We start from the raw sequence: 14,749 nt of genomic DNA, 5'->3' as shown, positions 1-14,749 counted from the left end.
TTAACTTCCTGACTGTCTTGAGATGTTGCTTCAATATATCCACATACCTTTCCTACCTCATGATGCAATTTATTTTGTGAAGTGCACCAGTCCCTCCTGCAGCAAAGCACCCCCATAACATGATGCTGCCACCCACGTGCTTCACGGTTGGGATGGTGTTCTTCAGCTTGCATGCGTCCCCCTTTTTCCTCCAAACATAACAATGGTCATTATGGCCAAACATTTCTATTGTTGTTTCATCAGACCAGAGGACATTTCTCCAAAAAGTACAATCTTTGTCCCCATGTGCAGTTGGAAACCGTAGTCTGGCTTTTTATGGCGGTTTTGGAGCAGTGGCTTCTTCCTTGCTGAGTGGCCGATGTCGATATAGGACTCATTTTGCTGTGGATATAGATACTTTTGTACCTGTTTCCTCCAGGATCTTCACAAGGTTCTTTGCTATTGTTCTGGGATTGATTTGCACTTTTCGCACCAAAGTGTGTTCATCTCTAGGAGACAGAACGCGTCTCCTTCCTGAGTGTTATGACGGCTGCGAAGTATGATTCCCAATCAGAGACACCGATAGAGTATGAGAAACATACTCGGCCAAAAACAAAGAAATTGACAACATAGAATGCCCACCCCAAATCACACCCACCCTGACCTAACCAAATAGAGAAATAAAACTCTCTATTTCTGTGTGTCACGTCCTGTCTCTCTAAGGTCAGGGCGTGACACACAGTCAACTTAGTGCATGTAAACTTTTGACCCACTGGAATTATAAGTGAAATACTTTGTCTGTAAACAATTGTTGGAAAAGTTACTTGTGTAATGCACAAAGTAGATGTCCTAACCGACTTGCCAAAACTATAGTTTGTTAACAAGAAATGTGTGGAGTGGTTGAAAAACTAGTTTTAATGACTCCAACCTAAGTGTTTGTAAACCTCGGACTTCAACTGTATGTAGGTTGCAATATTGCCTCAATATTGGTGCCTTTGATACTATGCTGGGTGACATTTTCCTCTCGCAAAGACACACTATGTTTTTGTCCCATAGTCCAATTTAGTATAGAGTATTGAAAATCAGAATGGAAAAATGTATTAAACGGCAATGTCTGGAAAGAAATGAGAACCAGTGGATGAAAATTATCAATGGGAAAGGGAAAAGAGTATACTTAGTCAGTTGCACAACTGAATCCATTAAACCGAAATGTGTCTTCCGCATTTAACCCAACCCCATCTGAATCATTACCATCAATAGTCAACTTTGGACTTTTAAAAATATCAACCTTTAAAACTCACTCAGCATCAGTAATAACATTGACTGATGAGACAAAGAGGTGATTCTCCCCTCAATACAATAAGAACAGGTTTGGAACTGGAACAATGGAACTGGAACAAGGGAATTGGAATTAGAACATTCCAAATAACATTTGGAATATAGAAATTGGAGAATTTAAAAAGTCATTACCATACTGTTCTTGGATTGCATCTCCGTCACTCGGTTCTGTTGTTGCCATGGTTATCAACGGTCTACAGACGCCGCAGCATATTGAATTCTGACTGATGGTTAATGCCAAAACTTTCTGTACTGGGCTAATGGCTGTTTCCTCTGGAATTATGACATTGTTAACATAGACAAATCATTTGTAGAAAATAACTTTGCCATTATTGTGATGTCGTCAAGTTTACTTTAGAGAGATGGCAATGTTGCCATGAGCTAGTAACGTTTGTTAGAAAAAGTTAGCAATGCTAACATTGGCTAGCTAAAATGTATGTGCTCTCCCCTCAATATTAGCTAGCTAGCTAAAGTTAAACTGCATTCTAAAGTCAATCTGGGGACATCATAATGATGACAAAAAATGTTTTTGCCTCCTTTTGAAATGTCATTGTGTTTCCAAGCCACAGTAATGCACTTTAGACAAAATCTTTATCAGCACCAATTGAGACTGCATTGAGTAGAATGCTTGGTTGAGCATCAGTCCTAAAACGAACGTTCAAAACAATATTGTGAAGAACCATGCAACCCATTAATAAAAATGGTAAAGAGGTCAATGGAACTCAACCAAAACAATGTAAATGCCATGGAAACGTTTGTCGGAAAGATGCCGTGGGTGAAAGATCCCGAATCTCCTCATTGCCCCCAAGTGAAATGTGCCTACATTTTGCCTATCGATTATGTGTATTTCACATAGACCCCTTGACTTTATTCACATTTTTTTTTACGTGACAGTCTTATTCTAAAATGTATTTAAAAGTGTTTTGTCCCTCATCAATCTACACACAATACCCCATAATGACAAAGCAAAAATAGTGTTTTAGAAATGTTTGCAAATGTATAAAAAATATTGTGCATTATTGGAAATATTACATTTACACAAGTATAGGAATACTGAATACTTTCCGAATGCACTGTATATCTCACACGGTCAGGATATTTAAGCCTCCACAAAGCCACTAGTTCCAACATATCCACGATATTCGGGATTTCCTTAAAAGTGCATGAAGGTGATAGTTTGTAGTGTGATTTCCTTTACGGTCCATTGAGGTATTTAAAACAGTATTATAATCTCCCACCATAATAATAGCTAAGTTTTGCTTGTAGGTTTGATCATTATTTGCACCGGTATAGATTAATGAGCCATATCTGTTTATGATTCAATTACATATTTAAAATCATCCATCTACCTTGCGGATCTGTTTGGACAATTTGCACATTCGGATCAAAATTATTGTTAATTAATATCATCATCCCTTTTGAGTTACTTTGCCCATGGCAGAAGTATATTTTGCCCCCCCCCCAGTCCTTTTTCTACACTTTTTTCTACACAACTTCATCTAAAATTGTTGAATGAGTTTCCTGTAAGCAATAGATATTATATTCCTTCTCTTTTAGCCAGGTAAATACTGATTGTCTTTTCATATTACCTGCTAGCCATTACACTTATAACTGGCTATACTTATTTCACCATTTACCATAATGAGACACAAGTTTCAATTCTATTTATCATAATAAACTCAGCAAAAAAAGAAACGTCCCTTTTTCAGGACCCTGTCTTTCAAAGATAATTTGTAAAAATCCAAATAACTTCACAGATCTTTACTGTAAAGGGTTTAAACACTGTTTCCCATACCTGTTCATGACCCATAAACAATTAATGAACATACACCTGTGGAACGGTCGTTAAGACACTAACAGCTTACAAACAGTAGGCAATTAAGGTCACAGTTATGAAAACTTAGGATACTAAAGAAACCTTTCTACTGACTCTGAAAAACACCAAAAGAAATATGCCCAGAGTCCCTGCTCATCTGAGTGAATGTGCCTTAGGCATGCTGCAAGGAGGCATCAGGACTGCAGATGTGGCCAGGGCAATAAATTGCAATGTCCGTACTGTGAGACAAGACAGCGTTAGAGGGAGACAAAACGGACAGCTGATCGTCCTCGCAGTGGCAGACCACATGTAACTACACCTGCACAGGATCGGTACATCCGAACAGCACACCTACGGGACAGGTACAGGATGGCAACGACAACTGCCCGAGTTACACCAGGAATGCACAATGCCTCCATCAGTGCTCAGACTGTGCACAATAGGCTAAGAGAGGCTGGACTGAGGGCTTGTAGGCCTGCTGTGAGGCAGGTCCTCACCAGACATCACCGGCAACAACGTTGCCTATGGGCACAAACCCACTGTCGCTGGATCAGACAGGACTGGAAAAATGTGCTCTTCACTGACGAGTCATGGTTTGTCTCACCATGGGTGATGGTCGGATTTGCGTTTATCGTCGAAGTAATGAGCGTTACCCCGAGGCCTGTACTCTGGAGCGGGATCGGTTTGGAGGTGGAGGGTCCGTCATGGTCTGGGGCGGTGTGTCACAGCATCATTGGACTGAGCTTGTTGTCATTGCAGGCAATCTCAATGCTGTGCGTTACATGGAAGACATCCTCCTCCCTCATGTGGTACCCTTCCTGCAGGCTCATCCTGACATGACCCTCCAGCATGACAATGCCACCAGCCATACTGCTCGTTCTGTGTGTGATTTCCTGCAAGACAGGAATGTCAGTGTTCTGCCATGGCCAGCGAAGAACCCGGATCCCAATCCCATTGAGCACATCAGGGACCTGTTGGATCGGAGGGTGAGGGCTAGGGCCATTCCCCCCAGAAATGACGGGGAATGTGCATATGTCAGCATATGGTCTCACAAGGGGTCTGAGGATCTCATCTCGGTACCTAATGGCAGTCAGGCTACCTCTGGCGAGCACATGGAGGGCTGTGCGGCCCCCCAAAGAAATGCCACCCCACACTATGACTGACCCACCGCCAAACCGGTCATGCTGAAGGATGTTGCTGGCAGCAGAACGTTCTCCACGGCGTCTCCAGACTCTGTCACGTCTGTCACGTGCTCATGTGCTCAGTGTGAACCTGCTTTCATCTGTGAAGAGCACAGGGCGCCAGTGGCGAATTTGCCAATCTTGGTGTTCTCTGGCAAATGCCAAACGTCCTGCACGGTGTTGGGCTGTAAGCACAACCCCCACCTGTGGACGTCGGGCCCTCATACCACCTTCATGGAGTCTGTTTCTGACCGTTTGAGCAGACACATGCACATTTGTGGCCTGCTGGAGGTCATTTTGCAGGGCTCTGGCAGTGCTCCTCCTTGCACAAAGGCGGAGATAGCGGTCCTGCTGCTGGGTTGTTGCCCTCAACGTCTCCTGATGTACTGGCCTGTCTCCTGGTAGCGCCTCCATGCTCTGGACACTACGTTGACATACACAGCAAACCTTCTTGCCACAGCTCGCATTGATGTGCCATCCTGGATGAGCTGCACTACCTGAGCCACTTGTGTGGGTTGTAGACTGCGTCTCATGCTACCACTAGAGTGAAAGCACCGCCAGCATTCAAAAGTGACCAAAACATCAGCCAGGAATCATAGGAACTGAGAAGTGGTCTGTGGTCACCACCTGCAGAACCACTCCTTTATTGGGGGTGTCTTGCTAATTGCCTATAATTTCCACCTTTTGTCTATTCCATTTGCACAACAGCATGTGAAATTTATTGTCAATCAGTGTTGCTTCCTAAGTGGACAGTTTGATTTCACAGAAGTGTGATTGACTTGGAGTTACATTGTGTTGTTTAAGTGTTCCCTTTATTTTTTTGAGCAGTGTATATAGATGTAAGAAAATATGTATATATAAAAAAATCTTGCATATCTTAATTCACACAATTAACAAATAATATGCTTAATATTGTAGGCAGTTACCTATAACCAGGATTGACCTTCCAACATTTATATTTCTGACAAGCAATTAGAATTTTAGCAAACAATTACTGTGATTCATCCTATATTGTCCCTAACATCATTACCCCATAGCAACAGATGTGGGATACATACACACATACACATACACATACAAACTCGATCCCATTCCCCCACAAACAACCACAAGCTCAGATGGTCAACAGTAGTTCCATCCCCGAGCCCAACTCAAGAAAGGACTTGATGTGCGAATGTATATACAGTTACAGCTGTTTGAGAAGGCATGCAAATTTGAGCAAAATAATATACACACTTCACCTGAAACACGCTGGTCTCCAGTTCTGACCATTTTCCCAAGATTCTCTGTGAAGTCAGACCTTTGATTATTCTGTGCCACCAGGGCCACCATCATTTTCTCCCTCTCTGAATGTCTGACTGTGACCCCTTCCCCATGGGTTACTGCAGCTAGTGTTGTCAGCACAGCTACTGCCTGGGTGGGGGCACCCCATCGGGACTCCCACCGGCTAGGTACAAGGTCATCAAGGTTCTCATTAGCATCTTTGAGCAATTCCTGGTATATTATGCTCTCCCATCAGGGGGCTTTGGCTTTGTAGGACCAACCCTGCCAGGCAGGCTCAGAGTCTAGAGGGGGCGGTGCTGCTTTAGTTGGTCTCTGACTGCATTCATTTTTCCGTCTTGGCTGTGTACAGGCTACTTACAGTAGACCCATAAAACAGATAGGGACTTCTCCTTAGAGTATGGATCGCTCAGGTGGGTGTCTAGGCTGTAGGGTTGGGGACCATTCCATCATGATAGGACAATAAATAAATAAACTATATTTATAATCTATTTTAAAATGTATATCTCATATCTGTACAGAATTGAAATCTCTCCTACAACCCCTACTCGCAGACACACATATCTAATAACTTAGTCACCACATTGTGGGCCTGTTACAATACATCAATCATGACGGATTTAAAGAATATCCACTTTGATTTGTTGAATTAATCCGGCGCCATTCTTCACAGTCTGTGTTCCATTGACCTGCTAACCACATCTATTCTGTAAAGGACACTTTGTGTGTTTCCAGCAGAGTTTTCGCGGGACAGTCTATCAGACGCTGCAGGGGGACATGAGTGCTCCCTCTCCAAGGAAGAAGTGGGATGTTCCACCGTCCCCATGGCAGCAACATCCTCATCACAACAAAAACAACACACACAAGCAGGTAGGTGGAGCCCCTGCACCCATGGCAGACAGTAGTGTTACACTATCCTAATCCCTTTGATATAATCAATGGCAATCTTTAGAATTCAGCCAGACAGTGTTTATTTTCATCTGTTAAACTATTTAACGATTTGGCTTCATTTTGCATAATAATGAAGCTAGCATCTGTAATAGTGCTTTGATCACGTAGCTTCAGAACACAGCAACTTTTTGCAATACGCCTGCAATAGTTTGAATGTGTGCCAACAATGGAGCAATTTTTATAACCTACTGCATACTGACTCTAAAATTTTACATGGATCAACATTTTTAAGAAATGTTTAATTAAAAAATGTCAAAGAAATACTGTAGGAATAAGCTCACAAGCTCTCACATATCTAGCCTGATCTCACTGATTTATCTCTCTCCATCTTTCTATCTTTCTATCCCTCTCTCCCTCTTTCTCTCCCTGTGTGTGTGCATATGTGTCCAATATTTCAACCACAGACACAAAATCTGCATCCGTAGTGAGTCCAGAGGAGAAGAACACAAAGAAACCCAGCCAGGAAAAAGAAGACAAATAGAACCATGGAACAGCCTCCACACCAACCTGAAGTCTGTCCCAAATGGATCCCTATTCCCACAGGGCTCTGGTCAAAAATAGTGCACTATGTAGGGAATAGGTTGCCATTTGGGACATGAATGCTCAGTCAATAACTACAGACAACAGACAGACAAGTGATCATCCTTTTGATAAACAGACACACTGTAGATACGGAGACATCAGGATATATGTCCGGCCAGGTACTATACCGTGCAGGTGGAGAGATGACTAGGTGTTTATTTATGATCTGAGTCCATTATACAGTTCATTGTTTCTATTGCTTTACTCATTTGATTGCCCCTACTAATCTGTAACTCATTGTCTAATGTTCCAAACCAGGACAGGAAATATTTGGCTATTTTTCATGACAGTTTTTGGTTTGTTGTATACACAAACTGTAACAACCTAGCACTCACATGTCTAATATGGCCCCTGTATAATACTCACAAATCCAAATATTGTCTCAAGATTATTCTAAGATTGATTTGATGTTTTAGACATTCCGTCCAGGACTCTTGAAGGAACTAGACCTCGATGGGCCAAAAGAGACTCTCATAAACAACAACAAGAACAGCATTTAGTCCTTATTCATATTTGTGCCACGACACATTGTCTATTTTTAAGAGTCACAGGGCAGTATCACTACATCACTTGGGGCACATCATTCCTCATATAGTGCACTACCTTTGACCAGAGCCAAGTGGAGTAGAGTACTACTGTATTATTGGGGACACGGTGCTTATTTGGGAGGCATCCTGGGAATCATCAATGATCCAATCTGGAGCTGTGATCAGAGTCTGTTTTGAGTCTCCGTCTATTTGAGTCTCTGAAGTCTCCATGACATATCTGATTAAGGGACCAATTCATTGGACAGGACTCTCGGTGAACTTTGACGTTTTAAAAACTAAAACAACATTTATTTACGTGTCTATTGACATACCAGTCATGCATAGTACAACTTTAGTACTACACACACCTTAGTGCTGTACTCCCCCCAGTACATCATTCAAAGTTTTTATTTCACTACCAGTATATAAGTATATCGTATTGTTTTATGTACCATAACACTGTCCAGAAGCATATGTAACTTATTTTATCTTTGGTAATTATATTTGTTTTCCACTAGTTCAATCCCATACTCTGCTTCACTAATGTGACATTAGGGTCCTGATTGGGTGACATTTTAGACCTAATATTCGTCAGTGTCATCATATCATTTTGATGACAGATTAGGCGTGTTACTTCCATGTACTGTATGTATAGTATACAGCAAATGAATGACATGTCAATCTAGAGAGGTCTACTGAATTAGACAGGTGTAAGGATTTCAACATAAAAGTCATGTGTTCCTACGTTTTATGTACGGGTGGTCCCGGGAATCTGACCCAAAATTATATTCTGCTTTTAGAAAGTTTTCCAGTTATTTAGCATTGAACACTCTACATTTGTTAAAAACATTATCTTGTAATTAATTTTCAATGTATGAACACCATAAATTATTGTGTATTTATTTAATTTTATTAATGATAAATTACGGTACATCAAATCCATCTATATCTGTATTTTAGTTTAACTTTGTTTGACCTGGTAATGAATACATATGTAATAAATAAAAAAATGGTTTGCTATAATAAAGTGTTGAAATTGGACAAACGTTTGTGTTTACTTCTTTAAACAAAACATATTATTCCAATCATAATCCATGCTATAATTAAGCAATAAGGCCCAAGGGGGTGTGGTATATGGCCAATATAACACGGCTAAGGGTTGTTCTTAGGCAAGAACGCAAAGCAGAGTGACTGGATTCAGCCCTTAGCCGTGGTATATTGGCCATATACCACAAACCCCTGAGGTGCATTATTGCTATTATAAACTGGTTAGCAATGTGATTAAAGCAGGAAAAATAAATATTTTGTCATACCCGTGGTATACGGTCTGATATACTACGGCTGTCAGCCAATCAGCACTCAGGGCTCGAACCACCCAATTTATAATCCATTTTAATTCATGCCAAGAACTACCCATAGTAGGCCAACAATACGGCTCTGACTTTAGTGTTGCATCACTGACCTATAATGTTGAGTAAGTAAAGTTGACTTATAACAAAACCCTATTATCAATTATTCAATAGACGTGGTGCTGCGAGCATAAAACACATAAATATTTCACAACGTGACCAGTTTTCACCCAATGCATTTCATAATTCAACTGAAGCCTGGTTCAATCTTCCTCCCCACAGTTTTGGCTCCTCCTACTGGAGGGCCAGTGAACGGGACTATGCTGAAGGATTGGACTGATATCTCAGCCTGGTCCCAGATCTGCAGTGCTTCATTCAACTCTTCTGACTATTACTGTCTGTCATGCTTTTGATGTGCTGTGTCCATATTAGGACGGCCTCAGAATCACAACATTAAAGATATAAGACTTGTACAGTATGGCAGTTCTGGGTTGCCTGATGCTCTATGACCGTGCCATCCTAGAAGTAATTAGTGCCGGTGTGAAAACGAGGGGCGTTGTACAAAACAATTGAATCAGTGATTGGATCGTCTCTAACCAATCTAACCAATCAGAGTATCAAAGTTGATACAATCTTCATGTAGGCCGGCTCTGGCCCAACCCACCGGTTTCTGGAACAAATCAGAATGATCAGAATGTGTACGCATTCTACAAAACTTAAGGGAGGCAAGCAAATCAAGACTCATCGTGGAGAAGAAACACTAGTTTGGCCATAGATGGTCGCCAGGCTATGTTCCTGGCTGATAGTCAGAAGATTGGCTAATGATCTGGGACATTGGCTACTCATATCCTGTATGTTCAGTATAGTTCACGATTCCAATTCTTTGGATTCAAAGAAAGCAGATGAAGAATTAGATAAATAATCACTCTTCAACATCTCCTCAGTGGTACGGGTAGAATATAAAGCACATCAACATCTATCTCAGTGGTACGGGTAGAATATAAAGCACATCAACATCTATCTCAGTGGTACGGGTAGAATATAAAGCACATCAACATCTATCTCAGTGGTACGGGTAGAATATAAAGCACATCAACATCTATCTCAGTGGTATGGGTAGAATATAAAGCACATCAACATCTATCTCAGTGGTACGGGTAGAATATAAAGCACATCAACATCTATCTCAGTGGTATGGGTAGAATATAAAGCACATCAACATCTATCTCAGTGGTACGGGTAGAATATAAAGCACATCAACATCTATCTCAGTGGTACGGGTAGAATATAAAGCACATCAACATCTATCTCAGTGGTATGGGTAGAATATAAAGCACATCAACATCTATCTCAGTGGTACGGGTAGAATATAAAGCACATCAACATCTATCTCAGTGGTACGGGTAGAATATAAAGCACATCAACATCTCAGTGGTACGGGTGGTATATAAAGAAGTAGAAAACTCTTTGTCTTGTACTTTACATCAACAACAACAGTCACATGATTACATCGTACATCTTCCACATGATAAGGCCAGCCTTTCACTGCCGGCACCTTTGACATTACCCATCTATTCCATGTAACATACATGCTACCCATGTTACCCATGATACATGATCTTTGCTAAGTTTCTCCATGAACGTTTTTTAACTGGTTAAACAATGTGTGATTGCAAGCAAGCCACTGTAAAAACATATATTGGAATTAGCATATAACATGACCAGCATGTTTTGGTAATCTTCATTAAATTACTATAATTTACACATGGTTGGATAGATGACTTTCTAAATGTAATCAGTTACAGTTACTAGTTACCTGTCCAAAATTGTAATCAGTAACTTAACTTTTAGATACCCAAACTCAGTTTCAGTTACTTTTGGATTACTTTCCCCTTAACTCAGTAACATAATCTGATTACTTTCAGTTACTTTTGGATTACTTTCCCCCCCACTCAGTAATGTCAACTGATTACTTTCCTCTTAAGAGACTTCAGAAGAATATGAAAATGATCCATAAAACCAGGTGGAACAAACTTAAACTGGCACCTTTTTTCAGGGCTGAATTGAATGTCATTGAGAAAACAGAAAGCTGGCGTACTGTATTCTTTCCCAAACATCCTTTCTGAATTTAAAAGTAATTGAAGAAGTAATCATCTAGTTTTTCAAAAGTATTTGTAATCCATTTACAATATTTTATCTGGTAAAGTAGCTGATTACACTTACATTTTTGTATTATTATCAGATTACATGTAAATGATTACATGTGAACAGTTACTCCCCAACCCTCCGTTTACATATCGTTTACATAGGCATCATACTACATGAGAGGCCTATCTACTGTTTAGCATCATTAGAAGGGGACTGCAGCAGTTGTTCAGAGAGCTCATTGTCTTCACCAGCCGACGGCTCCTTCGACACGATCTGATCCAAGAGCCCTGAGAGGGGAAGAGGATTCAAATATATTTAGTATGATTATAGTATGATAGTATGATAGCAGGATGGTATGATAGCATGATGGTATGATAGCATGATGGTATGATAGCATGATAGTATGATGGTATAATAGCAGGGTGGTATGATAGTATGATGGTATGATAGCATGATAGTATGATGGCATGATGGTATGATAGCATAATAGTATGATGGTATGATAGCAGGGTGGTATGATAGTATGATGGTATGATAGCAGGATGGTATGATTGTATGATAGCATGATAGCATGATGGTATGATAGCATAATAGTATGATGGTATGATAGCAGGATGGTATGATAGTATGATGGTATGATAGCGTGATAGTATGATTGTATGATAGCATGATAGCATGATGGTATGATAACATGATAGTATGATAGTCTGATAGTTTGATTGAAATACAATAGGTTGGAAAGAAAACCATATCTACAGTATATTCATCCTGATCTTGTCCATTTACACTGATCGAAATCAGTTCATAATGCTTCTTTTCATCATCTAAACCTGGCTGAAAATGTGGGCATAATCAGAATGTGGACATGATCCAGACACAAGATGGATGTTAGTACCAGGTATAAACATGGCATAATGTATGTCTGTTCATCTCCTTTATATCTCCTCAATCATTTTGGAAATCAAAGAGAGGCACTGGCGGCGCCCCAAATGGATCCCTATTCCCTATATAGTGAACTACTTACGACTAGAGCCCTAATGGCCCTGGTCGAAAGTAGTGTACTGCATAGGAATAGGGTGTCATTTGGGATGCAGCCACTGAGTATTCATAGAGCCAAGCCAAGTGGAGAGCAATCAATCATACACTGCGACAGCTGGTGTCGGGATTCCAGCCAAGCGTCAAAACACCACCCCAACCAGCCATGCCTGTGTAACACTATAACTTTAGAACGTTCCCTCGCCCCGACCCGGGCGCGAACCAGGGACCCTCTGTACACATCAACAACAGTCACCCACGAAGCATCGTTACCCATCGCTCCACAAAAGCCGCGGCCCTTGCAGAGCAAGGGGAACCACTACTTCAAGGTCTCAAAGCGAGTGACGTAACCGATTGAAATGCTATTAGCGCGCACCACCGCTAACTAGCTAGCCATTTCACATCCGTTACACCAGGCATGGTAAGATTGCCCACCTCTGGGCTACAACAAGGTGTTAATAGAAGTCTGTCACATTACCATTGGAGCCGCTCTCTTTCCATTTGAACTTGTTGTCTTCTGTGTGTCGTGTCCAGGTGGATCTGAAGCTGACCAGTTCTGAGGTGATGTGAGACAAGCTCCACTGTAGTCCTCTGGAACTCTCCTTCCACAGATTACTGGAACGACGACAAAAAATGCATCAGACCTGAGTCAAACACATATGTCAAATGTAATTGGGGTTGTGCTTTTGGGACTATTCCATTGGTTCCATTGTACAACAGCCCAAGTGTTTGAAAGTATTTGTCGTGTGTAGGTACAAGTTAAGAAACCAACTAGCTAACTAATGTCTCGGCTGGGGTTCTAGTCTCATAAACATGCTTTGAATGCCACCTATGTCGATTGCAGGGGTCTGGTGGGCCTGGGTTGTCTTCCACCAGGGGAATGACTATCTTCTCAGCCACGTCAGTCAGTAGGGAGAACGTAGGGTCAACTATGAAGTCTATGAAACCTGCGCACAAAAACAGTATTGTTAGCTATATACTATGAAAAAAATTGCTACGTAGTATGAAAATGTATGCACTTACAAGTGGCTCTGGATAAGGGCGTCTGCTAAATGACTAACATGTATGTCTAATAATACTAATATTATACATTATGTAACAACTCTGTTTTTTATATGTTAAAGATCACATCTTCATACACAACCTGCATATGTGCTTTAGACAGTATGGTTTTGCGTACACATTGTCCAAAGTATATAAAATGAGAGCATATATATTGATTGTTGATGATGACTCAGGGATGACTCAGTGATGACTCAAATGGATGACTCAGTGATGACCATGTGCAGTAATGTCTTATAATTTGCCTATTTGTGACTCTGCGACCAGGGTGCTGTTCCGATCACACAGTGGAGAGAAGGGAAGACCAAGCTCTGCCTCTCTGTCACCCTCAGAGAGACAGAAAGAGAGAAAAAATGTTTCAAAGACAATCAGCAACAATGATAATCCAGGAGCGACACAATACACAGACGATCCAAGACCGACACAGTACACAAGACGATACAGGACCAACACAGTACCAAAGACTATCTAAAACTGAAACAGTCAAGAAAACCCTGTACCTAGTTGTATGTTCCTCCATGGGTCCTACCTGTCTGAAGAACTCGTCCATGAGGGCTTTGGTCCAGCGAGAGTGTAGACTCCAGGGCTTAGACGGGTGGCTGATGTCTGCAGTGTGCAGTAGTAGGGACAGCGCTTTTGGTTTGTCTATGCTGTTGACCACAGGAAACAAATGACCACGAGTGACTGCTGGATATGAACCAGAACAGAACTTGAGCTTCTTTGGCTGTCATGTTAATCATTGGAGTCAATGGGAGAATTACACAGCACATTCATTTTAAGTTGTGAAAAATAAATTGCTCTTCAAGTAATAACAGGAATGAAATCCATCAATATGTCAAAAAAAATATGATGACATTTAATATAGTACCTTTCTCACAATGTGCTATCTAGTAGGCCTACAGTTAATTTGATCATTATTTGTTGCTGAGAATTTCCCTGCATGGCAGGAAATGCAAACTTGTAGTATATTTGAGGATTAAAAAGTCTTCTAACGTTTGTCATTTCCACTTAAAAATGTCAGACTCGACTTGCTCCTAACGAAAATTATATCAACCCATACATTCATTATAATCCACATAATGCATCACATTTCCTGTTGCTGCAGGATTATTTTCCTGCTGTAGCAAGTTGTCTCAAATTAGGATCCTACATCTGTACCACCAAATTCTACATCTCGGTTGATGATGTGACCTGGGTAAAGTGTGGAACAGCACGTACCCTTCATGCTGCTGCAGACACCCCTTCATGGCTTTGACCTGGACAAGGTGAGACGACATGTCTGTAGCCAACACCATCTCTATCACCAGCGCTCGCAGCTCCCTGTCACACACACAGAAACACACCCATCTAACCTTTCCAGACTGCCCTTTCACACACAAACGCATAAACAAACCCATCTAACCTTTCCAGACTGTCCTGATGGGTTTCCCTGTTCCCATGGTAACATAGATTTGTGCTGCTCAAAGCAGAGTTGAGGTTGGGTTTGTCTGTCTGTCTGTC

The 14,749-nt window shown here is 41.1% G+C and overlaps 2 protein-coding genes across 3 annotated transcripts in view; one reads left to right on the top strand and one right to left on the bottom strand.

The window, feature by feature from the left end:
* The window catches only part of LOC129815735 (protein phosphatase 1 regulatory subunit 1A-like), a 57,655-nt gene extending 48,955 nt beyond the window's left edge, over positions 1–8,700 (top strand). Inside the window, exons 7-8 of one of the 2 annotated variants that reach the window (XM_055869804.1) lie at positions 6,331–6,465; positions 6,951–8,700. In XM_055869804.1, the coding sequence (XP_055725779.1) occupies positions 6,331–6,465; positions 6,951–7,027 (212 nt within the window). In that variant the 3' untranslated portion in view covers positions 7,028–8,700. The remainder of the gene's footprint in view (positions 1–6,330; positions 6,466–6,950) is intronic. The other variant, XM_055869805.1, reaches the window with a different exon arrangement.
* A 1,768-nt stretch (positions 8,701–10,468) lies between these two features.
* Positions 10,469–14,749, bottom strand: part of LOC129815734 (dual specificity calcium/calmodulin-dependent 3',5'-cyclic nucleotide phosphodiesterase 1B-like) — a 33,226-nt gene continuing 28,945 nt past the window's right edge. Inside the window, exons 9-14 of the mRNA XM_055869803.1 lie at positions 14,468–14,569; positions 13,779–13,899; positions 13,495–13,576; positions 13,017–13,134; positions 12,666–12,802; positions 10,469–11,439 (exon numbers count right to left, since the gene is read on the bottom strand). Coding sequence (XP_055725778.1) covers positions 11,339–11,439; positions 12,666–12,802; positions 13,017–13,134; positions 13,495–13,576; positions 13,779–13,899; positions 14,468–14,569 — 661 coding nt within the window. The 3' untranslated portion in view covers positions 10,469–11,338. The remainder of the gene's footprint in view (positions 11,440–12,665; positions 12,803–13,016; positions 13,135–13,494; positions 13,577–13,778; positions 13,900–14,467; positions 14,570–14,749) is intronic.

Source organism: Salvelinus fontinalis, chromosome 18 (assembly GCF_029448725.1).
Source record: "Salvelinus fontinalis isolate EN_2023a chromosome 18, ASM2944872v1, whole genome shotgun sequence".
NCBI classification, from domain to species: domain Eukaryota; kingdom Metazoa; phylum Chordata; class Actinopteri; order Salmoniformes; family Salmonidae; genus Salvelinus; species Salvelinus fontinalis.
This window is presented reverse-complemented; position numbering and strand designations above follow the sequence as displayed.